The sequence below is a fragment of the Pan troglodytes genome, chromosome 20, assembly GCF_028858775.2.
Source record: "Pan troglodytes isolate AG18354 chromosome 20, NHGRI_mPanTro3-v2.0_pri, whole genome shotgun sequence".
NCBI classification, from domain to species: Eukaryota; Metazoa; Chordata; class Mammalia; order Primates; family Hominidae; genus Pan; species Pan troglodytes.
Window position 1 is genome coordinate 19,949,452 of NC_072418.2, and position 16,657 is coordinate 19,966,108.

At 54.5% G+C, this 16,657-nt stretch overlaps 2 protein-coding genes and 1 long non-coding RNA gene across 4 annotated transcripts; 2 read left to right on the forward strand and 1 right to left on the reverse strand.

The window, feature by feature from the left end:
* Positions 1-1,817: 1,817 nt before the first annotated feature.
* On the reverse strand, positions 1,818-12,822 carry ABHD8 (abhydrolase domain containing 8). Its single transcript, NM_001246637.1, has 5 exons — positions 12,723-12,822; positions 10,379-11,147; positions 4,367-4,537; positions 3,980-4,196; positions 1,818-2,519 (listed from the first exon to the last, which is right to left on the reverse strand). The coding sequence occupies exons 2-5, from the start codon at positions 11,137-11,139 to the stop codon at positions 2,349-2,351; spliced, it is 1,320 nt and encodes a 439-aa protein (NP_001233566.1). The 5' UTR covers positions 11,140-11,147; positions 12,723-12,822; the 3' UTR covers positions 1,818-2,348.
* Positions 2,408-6,548, forward strand: LOC129138039 (uncharacterized). The gene is made up of 2 exons (XR_008540967.1): positions 2,408-2,542; positions 6,230-6,548. It is a non-coding gene; the product is annotated as an uncharacterized LOC129138039 (long non-coding RNA).
* Positions 12,823-13,048: 226 nt separating the features above from the next.
* Positions 13,049-16,328, forward strand: MRPL34 (mitochondrial ribosomal protein L34). Of its 2 annotated transcripts, XM_063801344.1 has the most exons (3): positions 13,057-13,885; positions 14,764-15,444; positions 15,653-16,328. In XM_063801344.1, exons 2-3 carry the CDS (start codon positions 15,380-15,382, stop codon positions 15,864-15,866), a joined length of 279 nt encoding a protein of 92 aa, XP_063657414.1. In that variant the 5' UTR covers positions 13,057-13,885; positions 14,764-15,379; the 3' UTR covers positions 15,867-16,328. The 2 variants fall into 2 exon arrangements, with proteins under 2 accessions (XP_003316228.1, XP_063657414.1); XM_003316180.7 differs by having other exon boundaries at positions 13,049-15,444.
* Positions 16,329-16,657: the final 329 nt, after the last annotated feature.

Below are 16,657 nucleotides of genomic sequence, written 5' to 3' on the forward strand. Positions count from 1 at the left end.
TGGTAAAGAATCTAGAGTCCCCCAGAAGAGATGGGATTTGTCTAACACAGGGTTTCCCAATCTTGGCCCTAATGACATTTGGGGTTGGCTTATTCTTTGCTGTGGGGTCTGTCCCTTGCATTTCAGGGTGATGAGCAGCGTTCCTGGCCTCCATCCACTAGAAGTCAGCAACACCCATGCACCCCCAAACATGGCGATCAAAAATGTCTCCAGAAGTTGCCAATGGACACAATTGCCCCTCTGGCTAAACTAAGGATGGAACTCACAAACCGGTGGGGAAAGGACAGAACAGAGGGAAAGATTTCCTCCCTCCTCCTGTAATACACAGGAACCACAGATAGGACCAGATACATGGACCAGAATAAAATGTAGGTGAGGTGCGGTGGATCACGCCTGTAATCCCAGCACTTTGGGAGGCCGAGGCGGGTGGATCACGAGGTCAGGAGTTCCAAGACCAGTCTGGCCAAGATGGTGAAACCCCGTCTCTACTAAAAATACAAAAATTAGCTGGGCGTAGTGGCAGGAGCCTGTAATCCCAGCTACTCCGGTGGCTGAGGCAGGAAAATTTCTTGAACCCGGGGGGCGGAGGTTGCAGTGAGCCGAGATCGTGCCACTGCACTCCAGCCTGGGCGACAGAGTGAGACTCTGTCTCAAAAAACAAACAAACAAACAAACAAAAACCAAAACCAAAACCAAAACCCAACTAAAAGACAGATTTGGTGGTTTCAAAAGAAAAGTCTTCTTGACAAAGGTGGCCCTAAACCAAGCTGAAAGATATAACACGGGAATAGTAAAAGGTCCTGACTTGCTGGGTGGGGTTGGATGAGTCGAATTCAATGAACCAGTGGGTGGCAGGCATTCAACACACAGCCTGGAAAACAGTGGGCACTCAATTATGGCAGCTCTAATTCCATGCAACACCCACTGATCTTCACCTAAACCTCGGTTGGATCTCTTCCGGCCAGGGAAGGGCTCATCTCGTTTTTTTTGAGAAGGAGTATCGCCTTGTTGCACAGGCTGGAGTGCAGTGGTACGATCTCAGCTGACCGCAACCTCCACTTCCTGGGTTCAAGCGATTCTCCTGCCTCAGGCTCCCCGAGTAGCTGGGACCACAGGCGCGCGCCACCATTCCTGGCTCGTCTTTGTTTGTTGTTGTTGTTTGTTTGTTTGTTTTAGATGGAGTCTCGCTCTGTCACCCAGGCTGGAGTGCAGTGGCACGATCTCGGCTCACTGTAACTTCCGCCTCCCGGGTTCACGCCATTCTTCTGCCTCAGGCTCCCGAGTAGCTGGGACTACAGGCGCCCGCCACCACGCCCAGCTAATTTTTTGTATTTTTTACTAGAGACGGGGTTTCACTGTGTTAGCCAGGATGGTCTCGATCTCCTGACCTCGTGATCCCCCCGCCTCTGCCTCCCAAAGTGCTGGGATTACAGGCGTGAGCCACCGCGCCTGGCCGTCTTTGCATTTTTAAATAGAGACGGGGTTTCACCATTTTGGCCAGGCTGTTCTCGAACTCCTGACCTCAGGCGATACTCCTACCTCGGCCTCCCAAAGTGCCGGGATTACAGGCGTGAGTCACCACGTCCGGCCGGGGTCACCTCTTGATAAGTTGCCTCCTGCCCTGGGGGATACTGTCCAAGGAGCCTCAGCCTTCTGAGGTACGAGGGGAAATTCAGGAAGCTAACGTGGACACCAGACATTGTCGAAGTCGATCCTGAGCGCGAGGCACCAGCCTGAGCCCAGTCTGCAGATGGGAAAACTGAGGCTCCAGGCGGTGAACACCCTGCCCTGTGGTCACCCAGCACAGGTCCGGAGACTCCGATTGTCACTTCTGTTTATTGAGTTACAAGTTGAGATGTGCAGGTTCGGTGGCGCCAGCCCCCCCATCCCTCCCCCCTTGGGCAAAAATAGCTCCCAGCGCCGAGGAATGGGGGGTAGGAAGGGTCTCGGATAACGGGATGGGGCCCCGAGGGTCCCTGTGGGGCTCGTGGGTCCCAGGATCAAGCACGGCTGACACGGAAGACAGCGGGGTAGGGGGCCTGCCTTGGCCGTGGCGTTGGGGGGAAGGTGAGGGAGAGCTTCTGTACAAGGTCATCTTCCGTGAGGGTCCCGGCTGCGGCCCCAAAACGCCGATGGGCCCCGCGGGACGGAAGCGGAGAGCGGAATGTCCGCTGGGCTCCCTCGGATGCCACGCCCCGCCCAGGCAGCCTGGGGGCGTCTCCCTGACCTGGCCCCGCCCACCGGAGCGAACGGCCCGCCCAGGTGGTCTGCGCTGCAGACCCGGCGCAGGCTCGGGCCTCCTCCTGCTGCGGCTGTGCTCACCAAGCGATGCCCCGCCGGCCCAGCGGCTACTTCTTGTCTTCTGGAGGCGCCGGCAGTGGCTCCGGCAGAGCCTTGGGCGAGGGCTCGGGCTCCCAGAGCAGGAATTCGTGGAGCAGCGTGTTGACCGTCTCGGGGCATTCCAGCATCACCATGTGGCTGCCCTCGTCGATGAGCTTCAGGAATGCCAGGAGCAGGATCTGCAGAAGACGCAGGGCTCAAGGTAGGCGGGGGCAAGAGGGTGGAGAGAGGCCAGGCTTCCCTGGGACTCCGCCATCCACACATGGCCCACAGCATCCAAAAGTCCCTCCTCCCATCTACCCTGCATCTCTCCACTTCCACTCAAGGGGGAGCTGGAGGATGGCCTGTAGCCCTGCTGGAACCCAACTAGTATTCAGGCATCCAGCATTTATTAAGTGTCTACAGTATGCCAGGAGAAGGATTTTCTTCTTTTTTTCTTTTCTTTTCTTTTCTTTTTTTTTTTTTTTTTTTTGAGACAGAGTCTTGCTCTGTCACCCAGGCTGGAGTGCAGTGGCGCAATCTCGGCTCACTCCAACCTCTGCCTCCCGAGTTCAAGCGATTCTCTTGCCTCAGCCTCCCAAGTAGCTGGGATTACAGGCACGCGCCACTACACCCGGCTAATTTTTGTATTTTTAGTAGAGACGGGGTTTCGCCATGTTTGTCAGGCTGATCTCCAACTCCTGACCTCAGGCGATCTGCCCGCCTCGGTCTCCCAAAGTGCTGGGATTACAGGAGTGAGCCACCGCGCCCGGCCTGGAGGAGGATTTTGTCAACTTCAACTCTACCAACATTAGGAGCTGGATCATTCTTTGCTGGAGGGGCGGGGGTGGGCGGGGAAGGGGCGGGTAGCTGGGGTGGGGGCTGCTATCCTGTGCATTTGTAGGGTGTTGAGCAGCATCCCTGGCCTCCACCCACTAGATGCCAGTAGTACCCCCTCCCCCTCAGTCGTGACACCTAAAAATGTCTCCATGCATTTCCACGTGTTCCTTGGGGGCAGAATCCTCCTTAGTTAAGAACCACCAGTCCAGTTATACTTTAATGGTTTTTTTTTTTTTCTTTAAGAAACGGGGTCTTGCTCTGTCGCCCAGGCTGGAGTGCAGTGGTGCGAGCATGGCTCACCACAGCCTTGAACTCCTGGGTTCAAGCGATCCGCCCCACTCAGCCTCCCAAGTTGCAGCGATTATTGGCGTGAACCACCTCGCCGGGCTAGTATCCAGGGCTATCCTAAGTGCTAAGGATCCCCAGACCCTTTCTAATCTGAACTCGCTAATTAGAGTTTCTAATCTAAAGATCCCCTGGTGCCGGTCTTCTAGAATTATATAGGTCACCGGTCTCTTATACAAATCCTCCGCTGTGAGGAGAGCCTTCTTACAGCGGTGGGGACAGTGCGTAATTGCTAACACCTGTCCAGGGCAGCCCTGCTTTCTAGATTCTACTTCTGATGCTAGACCTAATGCTCCTGTTTGCCTGGGGTCAGAACAAGATACAGCAACTAGAGACCACGCCCACCCGGCAGCCACGCCCCCTCGGGAAGAAAGCACGCCCACCAAGCGCTACCACGCCCCCCGCAGAGGCCACGCCCCTCCCGGGCAGCACCCTGGGGATTTGTAGCTGTGGCGCCCCAGGTGCCCGCCTCTACCTCGGCCATGCGCTGGTCTTCCTCCACGGGCACAAACTTATCGTGCATGCCGTGGACAAGCAGGACGGGCACGGTGAGCTCGGCGTGGTAGACCTCGTCGCCCTCGGGCCAGTACTGGCCGCTCATCATGGCCCGGAGTACGAAGGATGACACGTTGAAAGCGTTGCCCTCCTTTAACAGCTGCTTCTCCTTGGCTCCTTGGCGGGCGAAGCCGGCCCTGGTGGTGGTGGAGGCACCGCTAGAGCCCCTTATGCCAGCCCGACTGCCGCGGGGTGTCCCCAATGCCAGCCCTAGTCCCAGCGGTACAGTCCCCCCTCCCATCCAACTCGAGCAGATGCCTGGGTTCGCCAGGGCCAGGATCACGGTCTTTGGGGTGGGGGCACTCACTTGAGGAAGCTCCAGGCCAGGCAGGGCGACAAGCAGTGCAGGACGCAGGTGGGCATGTTGAAGATTGAGCAGAAGCTGGGCTCCAGCGCCGTAGGGCCCCCGCCATTGATCATGATCACCTTGTGCACTAGGTCTGGGTACTCATGTGCCAGGAATGTGCAGAAAGAGACACTGCCCGGAACGGGTGGGGTGATAGGAGGATTGAAGGGAGGCGGTCAGCAGGATACAAGCAGTGACCATTTTGTTTTGTTTTGTTTTTGTTTTTGTTTGAGACAGTTTCACTCTGTCCCCCAGGCTGGAATGCAGTGGCTCGATCTTGGCTCACTGCAACCTCTGCCTCCCAGGTTCAAGCGATTCTCCTGCCTCAGTCTCCCGAGTAGCTGAGATTGCAGGCACACACCACCACACCCAGGTAATTTTTGTATTTTTAGTAGAGATGGGGTTTCACCATGTTGGTCGGGCTGGTCTCGAATTCCTGACCTCAAGTGATCCATCCGCCTCCGCCTCCCAAAGTGCTGGGATTACAGGCCTGAGCCACTGCGCCTGGCCTGGTTTGTTTTTGTTTTTGAGACGGAGTCTCACTCTGTTGCCCAGGTTGGAGTACAGTGATGCAATCTCAGCTCACTGCAACCTCTGCCTCCCGGGTTCAACTGATTCTCCTTCCTCAGCCTCCCGAGTAGCTGGGAGTACAGGCATGCACCACCACACCTGGCTAATTTTTGTATTTTTTAGTAGACACAGGGTTTCAGCATGTTGCTCAGGCTGGTCGAGAACTCCTGACCTCAAGTGATCCACCCACCTTGGCTTCCCAAAGTGCGGGGATTACAGGCATGAGCCACTGGGCTGGCCTGTTTTGTTTTTGTTTTTGAGACAAGGTTTCGCTGTCGCCTAGGCTGGAGTGGTGTGGTGGCGTAATCATAGCTCCCTGCAGCCTTGACTTCCTGGGCTCAAGAGATCCTCCCACCTCAGCCTTCTGAATAGCTGGGACTACAGGCATGTGCCACCATGCTCAGCTAATTTAAAAAATTTTTTTTATAAAGACAGGGTCTCCTTATGTTGCCCAGGCTGGTCTTGAACTCCTGGGCTCAAGTGATCCTCTGGCCTTAACCTCCCAAAGTGCTGGGATTACAGGCGTGAGCCGTGACACCCGGCCTGGTGAGGGGGTTCATGTCCTCCCCCTACCCAGAAGGCAGGTCCTTGGAAGCCAAGATTCTTCCCCTGGGGTCCATGGACACCTGAAGGGGTGAGGGATGAGTGTGGCCTCTCAAATACCGTGAAAGTGTGAGTTTGAGTGTTGAGGATGGAACTTATTTTGAAGAGAGAATCTGGATCCAGAAGTTTCACCAGACTTTTTATTTTAATTGTTTAAAATTTTTGTAGAGATGGGGGTCTCACTATGTTGCCCAGGCTGGTCTTGAACTCCTGGGCTCAAGTGATCCTTCCACCTTGGCCTTCCAAAGTGTTAAGATTATAGATATGAGCCACTGTGCCCGGCCCTCATCAGATTCTTTAAGCCACCATGACCCAAAAGCGGTAAGAATTACTCATCAGCAAGTGGTAGGAAAGCAATCTGATTAAACAAATGCTTCCGGCTGCCCAGGGGAGGTCACTGTTTCCTGCTATCCCTTCCCTTTCAGGATGTTCTGCTACCTGCCTCTGGGCATGACATATCTGTCTTCCTTATACAAGATGGAAGGGCATCGCCTGAGAAGCCCCCAAAGCTGAGCTCCTCATTCCTACAAAAGCAGGGGTCAGCAAACTATGTACGGCCTGTGGGCTAGTCATTTGCTTTTTTAAATACAGTTTACACTTTTGGAGATTTGAAAAATGTTTCCTAAATAAGGTGTTTTTTTTTTTTTTGAGATGGAGTCCTGCTCTGTTGCCCACGCTGGAACACAGTGGCGCGATCTTGGCTCACTGCAACCTCCGCCTCCCGGGTTCAAGTGATTCTCCTGTCTCAGCCTCCCGAGTAGCTGGGATTACAGGCATCTGCCATTATGCCCGGCTAATTTTTGTATTTTTAGTAGAGACGGGGTTTAACCGTGTTAGTCAGGCTGGTCTTGAACTCCCGACCTCAGGTGATCTGCCCACCTTGGCCTCCCAAAGTGCTGGGATTAGAGGCGTGAGCCACCGTGCCTGGCCAAAAAATGTTTCCTAAATAAAGTTTTATCAGAAGTTCCAACAGTGACTGTATGGCCTGCAAACCTAAAATATTCGCTATCCGATCCTTTAAGGAAATGTTTGCCAGCCCCTGCTGTAATGAAGAAAGGATACAGACAGGAGTCAGGCAGACCTGATTGTGTCAGGGACTTCCTGCATGCCTTTGGGCAGGTTGCTTCACCTCTCTGAGCTTCAGCCTCCACATTCCTGAAGTTGTAAATGTGCTGACCTCATAGCACTGTTATGGGGTCATGGGAACTATTGTAGGTGGGTGTTTTTTTTTGTTTTTTTGTTTTTTTCTCGAGACAGAGTCTTGCTCTGTCACTCAGGCTGGAGTGCAATGGTGCGATCTCGGCTCACTGCAACCCCCACCTCATGGGTTCGAATGATTATCCTGCCTCAGCCTCCCAAGTAGCTGGGATTATAGGCACCTGCAACCATACCCAGCTACTTTTTGTATTTTTATTAGAGACGGGGTTTCACCATTTTGGCCAGGCTGGTCTTGAACTCCTGACCTTGTGATCCGCCTGCCTCGGCCTCCAAAAGTTCTGAGATTACAGGTGTGAACCACTGTGCCCAGCAGGTGGGTGCTCATTTAATTAGAGGAATCATTTCTCATAAGCATCAACTTTTGAGTATGTTATATAAAGAAATATAAACAAATAGGAGCTGTTACCTCTCAGTCTAGATTCCTTTCTTTTAGATACTTATGTAACTTCTTTGTTTTCTTTTCTTTTTTTTTTTTACTTTTTAGTTTTTTGTAGAGATGAGATCTTGCTTATGTTGCCCAGGTTGGTCTTGAACTCCTCAGCTATAGCAGTCCTCCCACCTCAGCTTCCCAAAGTGTTGGGATTATAGGTGTAAGCCACCACACCTGGCCACTTATTTATTTTTCTTTTTTTTTTTCTTTTTTTTTTTGAGATGGAGTCTCACTCTGTCACCCAGGCTGGAGTGCAGTGGCACAATCTCGGCTCACTGCAAGCTCCACCTCCTGGGTGCACGCCATTCTCCTGCCTCAGCCTCCTGAGTAGCTGGGACTACATGCGCCTGCCACCATGCCCGGCTAATTTTTTTTTGTATTTTTTAGTAGAGACGGGGTTTCACCGTGTTAGCCAGGATGGTCTTGATCTCCTGACCTCCTGATCCGCCTGCCTTGGCCTCCCAAATTGCTGGGATTACAGGTGTGAGCCACCACGCCCAGCCTTTTTTTCTTGTCTAATTGCATAGGCTAGAATCTCTAAAACAGTGGTGCTCAACTTGCCTGGCTGTTCCAATCTTGCCTTTCTTCCTGGATAAAGGAGAGAATGAGGCCACTTGGTAGTGGTCAAGCCCTGGGGACCAAGCCTTCCATGGAGGGGTTCTTGGTAAGTTTTAGGTTGTATTACCTGCCCTTTAAGCAGGAGTGAATTACAGTAACCCATGCCTTTGTAAATGCCTAGAATTTACAGGATTCCAATGAGCCCTTCCTGAATGCACAGTGTTCTCCAAGGCAGTTGATTTTGTAACTTAGTCTAAGGCAGTGGTTCTCAGTCTGGGGTAATTCTGCCCACCAGGGCACGTTTGGCAACTACTGAAGACATTTTTGACTGTCATGATCAACACTAGATTGTGTAGTTGCATTAAGCGGGCAGAAGCCAGGGATGCTGCTAAACATCCTATAGCCCCTCACAGAAAAAAAAATAACCCGGCCAAAAACGATAGTGCTGGGATTGAACAACACTGCTATTTTTTTTTTTTTTTTTGGGCAGAGTCTCACTCTGTTGCTCAGGCTGGAGTGCAGTGGTGTGATCTTGGCTCACTGCAACCTCTGCCTCCCAGGTTCAAGTGATTCTCCTGCCTCACACTCCCGAGTAGCTGGGATTACAGGCACACACCATCATGCCTGGTTAATTTTTTGTACTTTTAGTAGAGATGGGGTTTCACCATGTTGGCCAAACTGGTGTTGAACTCCTGACCTCAAGTGATCTGCCTGCTTTGGCTTCCTAAAGTGCTAGGATTACAGGCGTAAGCCACTGCACCTGGCCTGAGCAACACTGCTTTAGAACAATGGAAATAATATCAGTGATGACGGAAATCCCTGTCTGATTACATATGCTAATGGGAGTTTTCAGCCTGGTATAGCGGCTCATGCCTGTTACCCCACCACATCGGGAGGCCAAGGAGGGAGGATGGCTTGAGCCCAGGAGTTCAAGACCAGCCTGGGCAACATAATGAGACCCACCCCCCCCCCCATATCTATATAATTTTTTTTTTAACTTGAAAATTGGCCTGGTGCGTTGGCTCACGCCTGTAATCCCAGCACTTTGGGAGGCCGAGGAGGGCGAATCACGAGGTCAGGAGATCGAGACCATCCTGGCTAACACGGTGAAACCCCGTCTGTACTAAAAAGACAAAAAATTAGCCGGGCATGGTAGCGGGTGCCTGTAGTCCCAGCTACTAGGGAGGCTGAGGCAGGAGAATGGCATGAACCTGGGAGGTGGAGCTTGCAGTAAGCCAGGATCACGCCACTGCACTCCAGCCTGGGGGACAGAGTGAGACTCCATCTCAAAACAAAACAAACAAACAAAAAAATTAAGGCTGAGCACAATGACTCACACCTGTAGTCCTAGCACTTTGGGAGGCTGAGGTGCGAGGATCACTTGAGCCCAGTAGTTAAAGAACATCTTGGGCAACATAGTGAGACGCCATCTCTATTTAAAAGAAAAAAAAATTTTTTTAATGTAAAAATTAAATTGAAAAATGGGATTTTTTTCAAGGAGAAAAATTAGGATTTTTGTTTGCTTTGTTTTGTTTTAGGAGATAAGGTTTTGCCATGTTGTCCAAACTCATCTCCAATGATCCATCCACAAAGTGCTGGGATTACAAATGTGCACCACTGCGCGTGGTGGCCCTTTTTTTTTTTTTTTTTTTTTTTTTTAAGACGGAGTCTCCTTCTGTCGCCCAGGCTGGAGTGCAGTGGCGCAATATGATCTTGGCTCACTGCAAGCTCCGTCTCCCGTGTTCATGCCATTCTCCTGCCTCAGCCTCCCGAGTAGCTGGGACTATAGGTGCCCACGACCACACCCAGCTAATTTTTTGTATTTTTAGTAGAGACAGGGTTTCACCGTGTTAGCCAGGATGGTCTCAATCTTCTGACCTCGTGATCCGCCCGCCTCAGCCTCCCAAAGTGCTGGGATTACAGGCGTGAGCCACCGCGCCCGGATTTTTTTTCTTTTTTAAAGAGCGACAGGTTCTTGCCATGCTGCCCAGGCTGGAGTGCAGTGGTGTGATCACAGTTCACTGCAGCCTCGACCTCCCAGACTCAAGCAATCTCCTGCCTCAGCCCTTAAGTAGGTGGAACTATATGCGTGCACCTCCTCACCTAGCTAATGTTTGTACTTTTTGTAGAGCTAGGGGGTCTCCCTATGTTGCCCAGGCTGGTCTCGAACTCCTTGCCTCAAGATATCCTCCCGCCTTGGCCCCCGAAAGCACTGGGATTACAGGTGTCAGTGGCATCTCAGAGTCTCCCTCTGTCGCCCAGGCTGGAGTGCAGTGACACAATCTCGGCTCACGGCAACCTCCACCTCCTCGGTTCAAGTGATTCCTCTGCCTCAGCCTCCCGAGTAGCTGGGACTACAGGCGCGTGCCACCACGTCTGGCTAATTTTTGTATTTTTGGTAGAGACGGGGTTTCACCACCTTGGCCAGACTGTTCCCGAACTCCCAACCTCAGGTGATCCGCCTGCTCGGCCTCCCAAACTGCCGGGATTACAGGCGTGAGCCCCAGGGCTCAGCCAAAAACTCAGTATTTTGTGACTGTAGTCCCTGCTGACCCCATCCCTCACCCCCACCCCACATGCCAGGGTTCACTTACCCGTAGGAATGGCCAATGAGCACATTTCGCTTCTTGGCATAGCGCTTGAAGATTGCTCGCATGTCCTCAGCCAGCGCATAGAAGGTGTAGGCTGCGGCCACCTGGGGCGCAGAGCTGGCCCCGTGGCCGGCTAGGTCAGGAGCCACCACCTCATAGCCTAGGCGCACAAAAAAGTCCAGCTGCTCCTTCCAGATGGCCAGGGAACCGCCGACACCATGGATGAAAAAGAGCACCACGTCGGCCTGGGCGCCTTTGCAGCTAGTGATGCGCTTCTCACAGTCAATATGGATGGTCCTCTTGGGGCGCCTGGCTCGCCGCCGCCGCCCACCACTGCCACTGCCGCTGCCGCTGCCTGTGCTGCCGGGGGCCAAGCGGCCATCGCTGCCCGCCGGATCTGCCAGCTCCACCTCCAGGGCGGCCGGCGGCTCCCCAGAGCCATTCTGCCCGTGTAGGAGGTCGGCTCGAGGGGCTCGGCCCAGGTTTTCCACCAGCAACCGCCCATTGCGGTACACGGTGATCCGGCGCTGACAGCGGACCAAGCCGGAGAGGTCCCCCTGGGCTGCATCCGAAGATGCGGATGATGGTGGAGGTGGGGCAGCGGCTGGGGCGGGTCCTGCATGCTTCACCCGCAGCACGCGGCCGGGCTTGACCTCTACAAAGGTGTAGCCATCGCTGGACTCGACGCTCTCCAGTGGCCCCACGGCGTTGGGGGGCGTGCCCAGCAGGCAACAGAAGATACCGTCGGTCACCCCGGTCAGCATGGTGTGTCCTGTGAGTGAGGACAGCAGCCAGTTCAGGTGCTGTCTCAATGAGAACCCTGCACCGTGCAGCAGGCACTCCCTGAGCCTTGGGAGAACTGTTTTAGACTCCAGTTTGGGGAGCGCCAGATCAAGTGAGCCACGGCACTGAGATTTTTTTGTTTGTGTGTGTGTGTGTTTTTTTGAGACAGTCTCGCTTTGTCATCCAGGCTGGAGGGCAGTGGCCGGATTTCGGCTTACTGCAACCTTCCCCTCCTGGGTTCAAGCGATTCTCTTGCCTCAGCCTCCTGAGTAGCTGGGATTACAGGCAGGCGCCACCATGTCTAGCTAATTTTTGTATTTTTTGTAGAGATGGGGTTTCACCATGTTGGCCAGGCTGGCCTTGAACTCCTGACCTCAAATTTTCCTCCTGCTTCGGCCTCCCAAAGTGCTGGGATTATAGGTGTGAGCCACCGTGCACTGACATGTTTTGTCTGAGCAGTGCCTTTGTGGTAGTCACCCTCCTGGGCCACCCTAGTCTATCCTCAGAGAGAAAGACTTGGCTATGGCTTACCCCACAGGGTGTCCACAGGGAAGGTGGTGGGGTCTTGTGTGGGGATGTTCCTGGAGAAGGGGACATTGTGGCAAATGTGGACCAGCCGGAAGACACCCCCTCCCCCTAGCTGGAGTTTATACCATTTATGGCCTCCTAACTCATTCATTCAGGTATACACTAACTCATTCATTCAGGTATACACTAACCACTAACTCATCCAGGTATGCACTCACTAACTCACATATCCCCAGAGCCTCTTAAGGCATCTAAAATATGCAAATCTTTGATGAGCCCCCAGTGAGGCTCCTGGCTCTGAATTTGACTCCTGAAAGGTGAGGCCCTAGGAGAGGGGGATGGGGACTGAGCCACAGAAAGCCTTGCTCAGCTCCCCTAGACCGGGGTGAGCCGGGGTCTGTTTCATAGAGGGCCAAGCTGAGGCCCAGACACTCTGAGAGGAAGCTAGACTCTGAACTTCCTCCTTGGCACCCTGGATTCTGGGGATCTGCTATACAAGTCCCCGGAGGTGGCGAAGAGGATGGGAGAGGCAGGGCCCTGGCTGGGGGCCTCCAAGCCTCCATCCCACTCCTTGGGCCACCCCCGCCCCCGTGTCCATGGCAACCACAGGCGGTTACATAACCTAAGGGGGGATACCCGAGCAGTGCACCCCCATTGTCGAGGTGTCTAGGGCCTGGAGATGGGGCCAGCTCCCTGCCTGCCCCCTACCCCAGGTTGGGCGCCGCTAAGGTAACGCACGCCCGAGACTGAGCCGCAGTGGCCCCAGACATACTGGAGGGGAAGCAGGCCATGCCCCCCACCTCGAGTGGGGCCCTAATCCCGGATTGTGGAGGGCAACGCACAGGCGCCACCCCAGCCCCGCTTCCCCGCCCCCGGCCCCCGCCTTCCAGGTGTTCTTCATCCCTGCAGCGGGGTCGAGCCCACTGGGGCTCCGTGGCTTCCTACGAGCCCAAACGCGGGGTTGGTGGACACCACTCCTCCGAAGTGGAGGCCCCGGGGCTTCGATCTCTCCTTTTGGGGCCCATTCCCCGCTCACCTCATCGAGGGCCGCGGGGCCCGGGTCGGGGCGGAGGGGTCCCAGGCGGAGAAGCCAGCGTCCGCCTGCTGGCGCCGTTTACATGGTGGCGCGGGGTCAGGCCGGGTGCGTCTACGCGGGCGGGCACCTGCCCCTGGCGGTCAGCGCAGGGGCATCCCGCGGCCGCCGAAACAGCCGGCCCTTTAAGTTCCTCCCCCGAGCAGGCGGAGCCACGTGCCGACGGGCGGGCACTTCGGCCTATCGCAGCTGCGGACTGACCTGGCCTAGTTAGGAGCCCAATCAGAGGCGGCAATTCCGTAGTGGAGGCGGGCTCTGGGAGCAACGGCCCCGCCCCCTTTGGGGGTTCACCGAGGTTGGGGGAGGGATGGGGCCTGGCTCAAGGCGGAGAAGGGGGTTGCAGTCTAGGGTCTGCGGGACGCCTGGGAGTGTGCGGCCGGGGCCCTCTCTCTGCAAATGGGTCTCCCAAGCCCCTGCCCCCCAGCCCCTGCCTCCCAATTGCCCTGTTCCTCTCCAAACGAGGCCCCCATACTCTTCTCCCTGTATTGACCTTTCCATTCTAGAAGCAGAGACTCCAAGATCTTTTTCCAATCTCCGGTGGGGAAACTGAGGCTCATAAAGGGCACAAGAGCATAAATCAAGCAAGGAGCAAAGCTGGGACTTGAACCCAAGGCTGTGTGATTCCAAACCCTGGGAACCATTATTTGCTAACCTCCCCCACCCACACCCCCTGCCCCCCCCCCCTTTTTTTTTGGTAGGGACGAGGTCTCGCTATCTTGCCCAGACTGGTCTCGAACTCTGGGCATCAAGCAATCCTCTCGTCTACGGCCTCCCAAAGGGCTGAGATCACTAGCGTGAGCCATCGTGACGGGCTTCTCTAAAGCTTTCAAGGAAAGTCTTGGAGCTGTGGGTAATTAGAGAGTTTGAATTTCATAATCAGCCGATTTAACCCATGGCTGCCATGGTTCTGAGGAGGGCTGATAGCAAGAGGCAGGCATCCCAGCTCTGTGGTACCGGCGGGGCCATGGTAGGCCCTCAGGAGAGCTCAGGTCTCAAATCCAGCCTCTGTCCTTTGCTGATGTGTGACCTTGGGCAAGTTACTTCACTTTCCTGAGCCTCCGTTTATTTCTCTACGAAATTAATCCTCTCATAAGTTTGCTACGCAGGTAAAGCACTCATCATAGTGTCGTGCATATAACAAATGCTCCATATATTATGGGCATTATTATAGTGGTGATGTTTTGCTAAACGATGCTACAGGTAGGATGGGCTTCGGAGGACGAGGGGTTAAATGCTCCTTGCTGCTTGGCCACTCACATCCCCTGGAATTTGCTGCCAGAGCTGGATTCCGTCCAGACACCTACTCTTGCCCACTAAGGGCACTTCTGGGAGACTATACAGTTTATTCATTTAGCAAACACCTCTCTGCATGAACCCCAAGCTGGCACTTGTAGGGATACAGCCCCAGGCCCCTGGCCCTTGAGGAGCCCTTGAACTTGGGGGAGAGTCAAGGGAAGGCAGTTGGGCCAGAAGAATGGACAGCGGTTGAGAGAAGACGACTTTTTTTTTGAGAAAGGATCTCACTCCGTTGCCCAGGCTGCAGTGCATTGGCGCTATCATTGCTCACTACAGCCTGGATCTCCTGGGTTCAGGGAATCCTCCCACCTCACCTTCAAGTACTTGAGACTATAGGTGGTTGCTACCATGTCCCCAGGCTGGTCTCAAACTCCTGGCCCCAAGGGATCCTCCCTCCTCAGCCTCCCAAAATGCTGGAATTACAGGCATGAGCCACACCTCACTCAGCCCTTGGAGGAGAGGAAAGGATTTTTAAAGGGCGGATAGGGGAACACCAGGCAGAGAGGAGGGTGTGGCTGAAATGTAAGATGGTGTGTGTAGAGGGTTTTGCATGCCTGATGGAAGGGCTGAGCAGGTTTTACCTGGGGAAATGGGGAGCCAAGGATAGTGTGCGAGTAGGGGAGGGGTTCAGATCTGAGTATCAGAAAATTTTTCTTCCTTTTTTTTTTTTTTTTGGTTCTAACAACAGAGGAGAATTCTTCTAGGGCCCAAAATGGGGGCAAGATTGCCAAAGACAAGCTTGCAATCCATGAGTTTACAGATTGAGAAAGCCCAGAGTGGCGCAGGCACCACCCCAAGGACACGCAGCGAGCTTGAACTCAGGCCTCCTCGGCTTCCTGCCAAGAGGCGGAGACTTGGCTGCAGCCAGGACAAGCTGCCAGCCAGCTGTGTGCCATCTGCCCAGCTCCCGCTGGGGGTGGGAAGACCAACCAGCCGCTTCCTGCAGCTGCCACCAGCTGCGCCCGGCCACCGCGGGGCACCCTCTGCCGGTCAATAGGAGAGAGAACTACAGCTCAGCTCCCAGCTGACCGCGGGAGATAATGCCTTGTGCGCACGCGCTTGCTCAGAAGGCGCCGTTCGCCGGCTACCTGTTGGTTTGTACGAAGAGCAACCCTGTGCCCCGCGGATATAGACTGGCGCGCCTCTGTTGCGCAGGCGCAGAACTACAACTTCAGGGTTTTCCCCAACGGCATGTTTTTGCACGTTAGGAGAAACTACATTTCCCATAATCCTTTGTTCCAGGGCCGGAGCGCCTCTGGGCTCCGGAATCGCCTGCAGCCGGTACTGCGGGACCCACTGCGGATATGGCTGTCTTGGCTGGATCCCTGTTGGGCCCCACGAGTAGGTCGGCAGCGTTGCTGGGTGGCAGGTAAGTCCTCAGGGGGACCCTTCCCCAAATCAGGGAATAAGGGCGGCTTCGGAGGCTGGCGCCACTCTTCACTGCCCGCGTGACCTGCCAGTGCCTTGCGCATTTTGCAGCCAGGCTCTGTCTCCGGGAGCCGAGGCTCAGAGAGGTTGAGCGCCGAGGTCACCCAGCGCCCCGTCTGACCTTTCTCGCCGTCCCTCTACCCACGCAGGTGGCTCCAGCCCCGGGCCTGGCTGGGGTTCCCAGACGCCTGGGGCCTCCCCACCCCGCAGCAGGCCCGGGGCAAGGCTCGCGGGAATGAGTATCAGCCGAGCAACATCAAACGCAAGAACAAGCACGGCTGGGTCCGGCGTCTGAGCACGCCGGCCGGCGTGCAGGTCATCCTTCGCCGAATGCTCAAGGGCCGCAAGTCGCTGAGCCATTGAGGATCGCGACGCAGTCGGCGGGACCCCCATGGAAGCATCGCCCTCGCCTCGGACCTTGCCTGGCGCTATTTTTGCAGGGAGCTGGGGAGCAGGAACGCCTCGGACCTGAGTGCTCTCCATATTGTGGGGTTGAAGTCTGGATGGGAGCTTGCCACGTCCCTTTTTAGGCTTTTTAATTAGGAAGCATTTCGAACCTGCGCAACAGACCAAAGAACAGTACAACGAACATCCGTGTACCCAGTACACAGCCCTGACTACCGACTACCTACAACCCGTCCCTGCCCCATCCTGAGTTCTTTTGAAGCTGATCTCAGGCATCGGATTATTTCTTCTGTAAATATTTCAGAATGTATCTCTCCAAGAGGAGAGCTCATTAAAAGATAATTACAAAGCTTATCACATCCAAAAGAATTATCAATAATTTTGAAATATTATTAAACGTGTAATAAATGTTCAAAGTTCCACTTGCCTTATATGTGTCATAACTTTTTTTTTTTTTTTTTGAGACAGAGTTTCCCTTTTGTTGCCCAGGTTGGAGTGCAATGGGGGGATCTCGGCTCATTAAAACCTCCGCCTTGCGGGTTCAAGCGATTCTCCTGCCTCACCCTCCCGAGTAGCTGGGATTACAGGCATGTGCCACCACGCCCGGCTAATTTTGTATTTTCAGTAGAGAGGGGTTTCTCCATGTTGGTCAGGCTGGTCTTGAACTCCCGACCTCAGGTGATCGGCCTGCCTCAGCCTCTCAAGTGCTGGGATTACAGGCGTGAGCCACTGAGCCTGGCCTAATTTTT

Excerpts from the sequence above, each read along its gene's own strand:
- ABHD8 (NM_001246637.1), bottom strand. The coding sequence starts at position 11,139 with ATGCTGACCGGGGTGACCGACGGTATCTTCTGTTGCCTGCTGGGCACG. Across the intron at positions 4,538-10,378 it reads CTCATTGGCCATTCCTACGG|TGTCTCTTTCTGCACATTCC; the intron begins GTAAGTGAACCC and ends CGTTCCGGGCAG. Across the intron at positions 4,197-4,366 it reads CTGGCCTGGAGCTTCCTCAA|GGCCGGCTTCGCCCGCCAAG; the intron begins GTGAGTGCCCCC and ends CACCACCACCAG.
- MRPL34 (XM_003316180.7), top strand. The coding sequence starts at position 15,380 with ATGGCTGTCTTGGCTGGATCCCTGTTGGGCCCCACGAGTAGGTCGGCA. Across the intron at positions 15,445-15,652 it reads GCAGCGTTGCTGGGTGGCAG|GTGGCTCCAGCCCCGGGCCT; the intron begins GTAAGTCCTCAG and ends CTACCCACGCAG.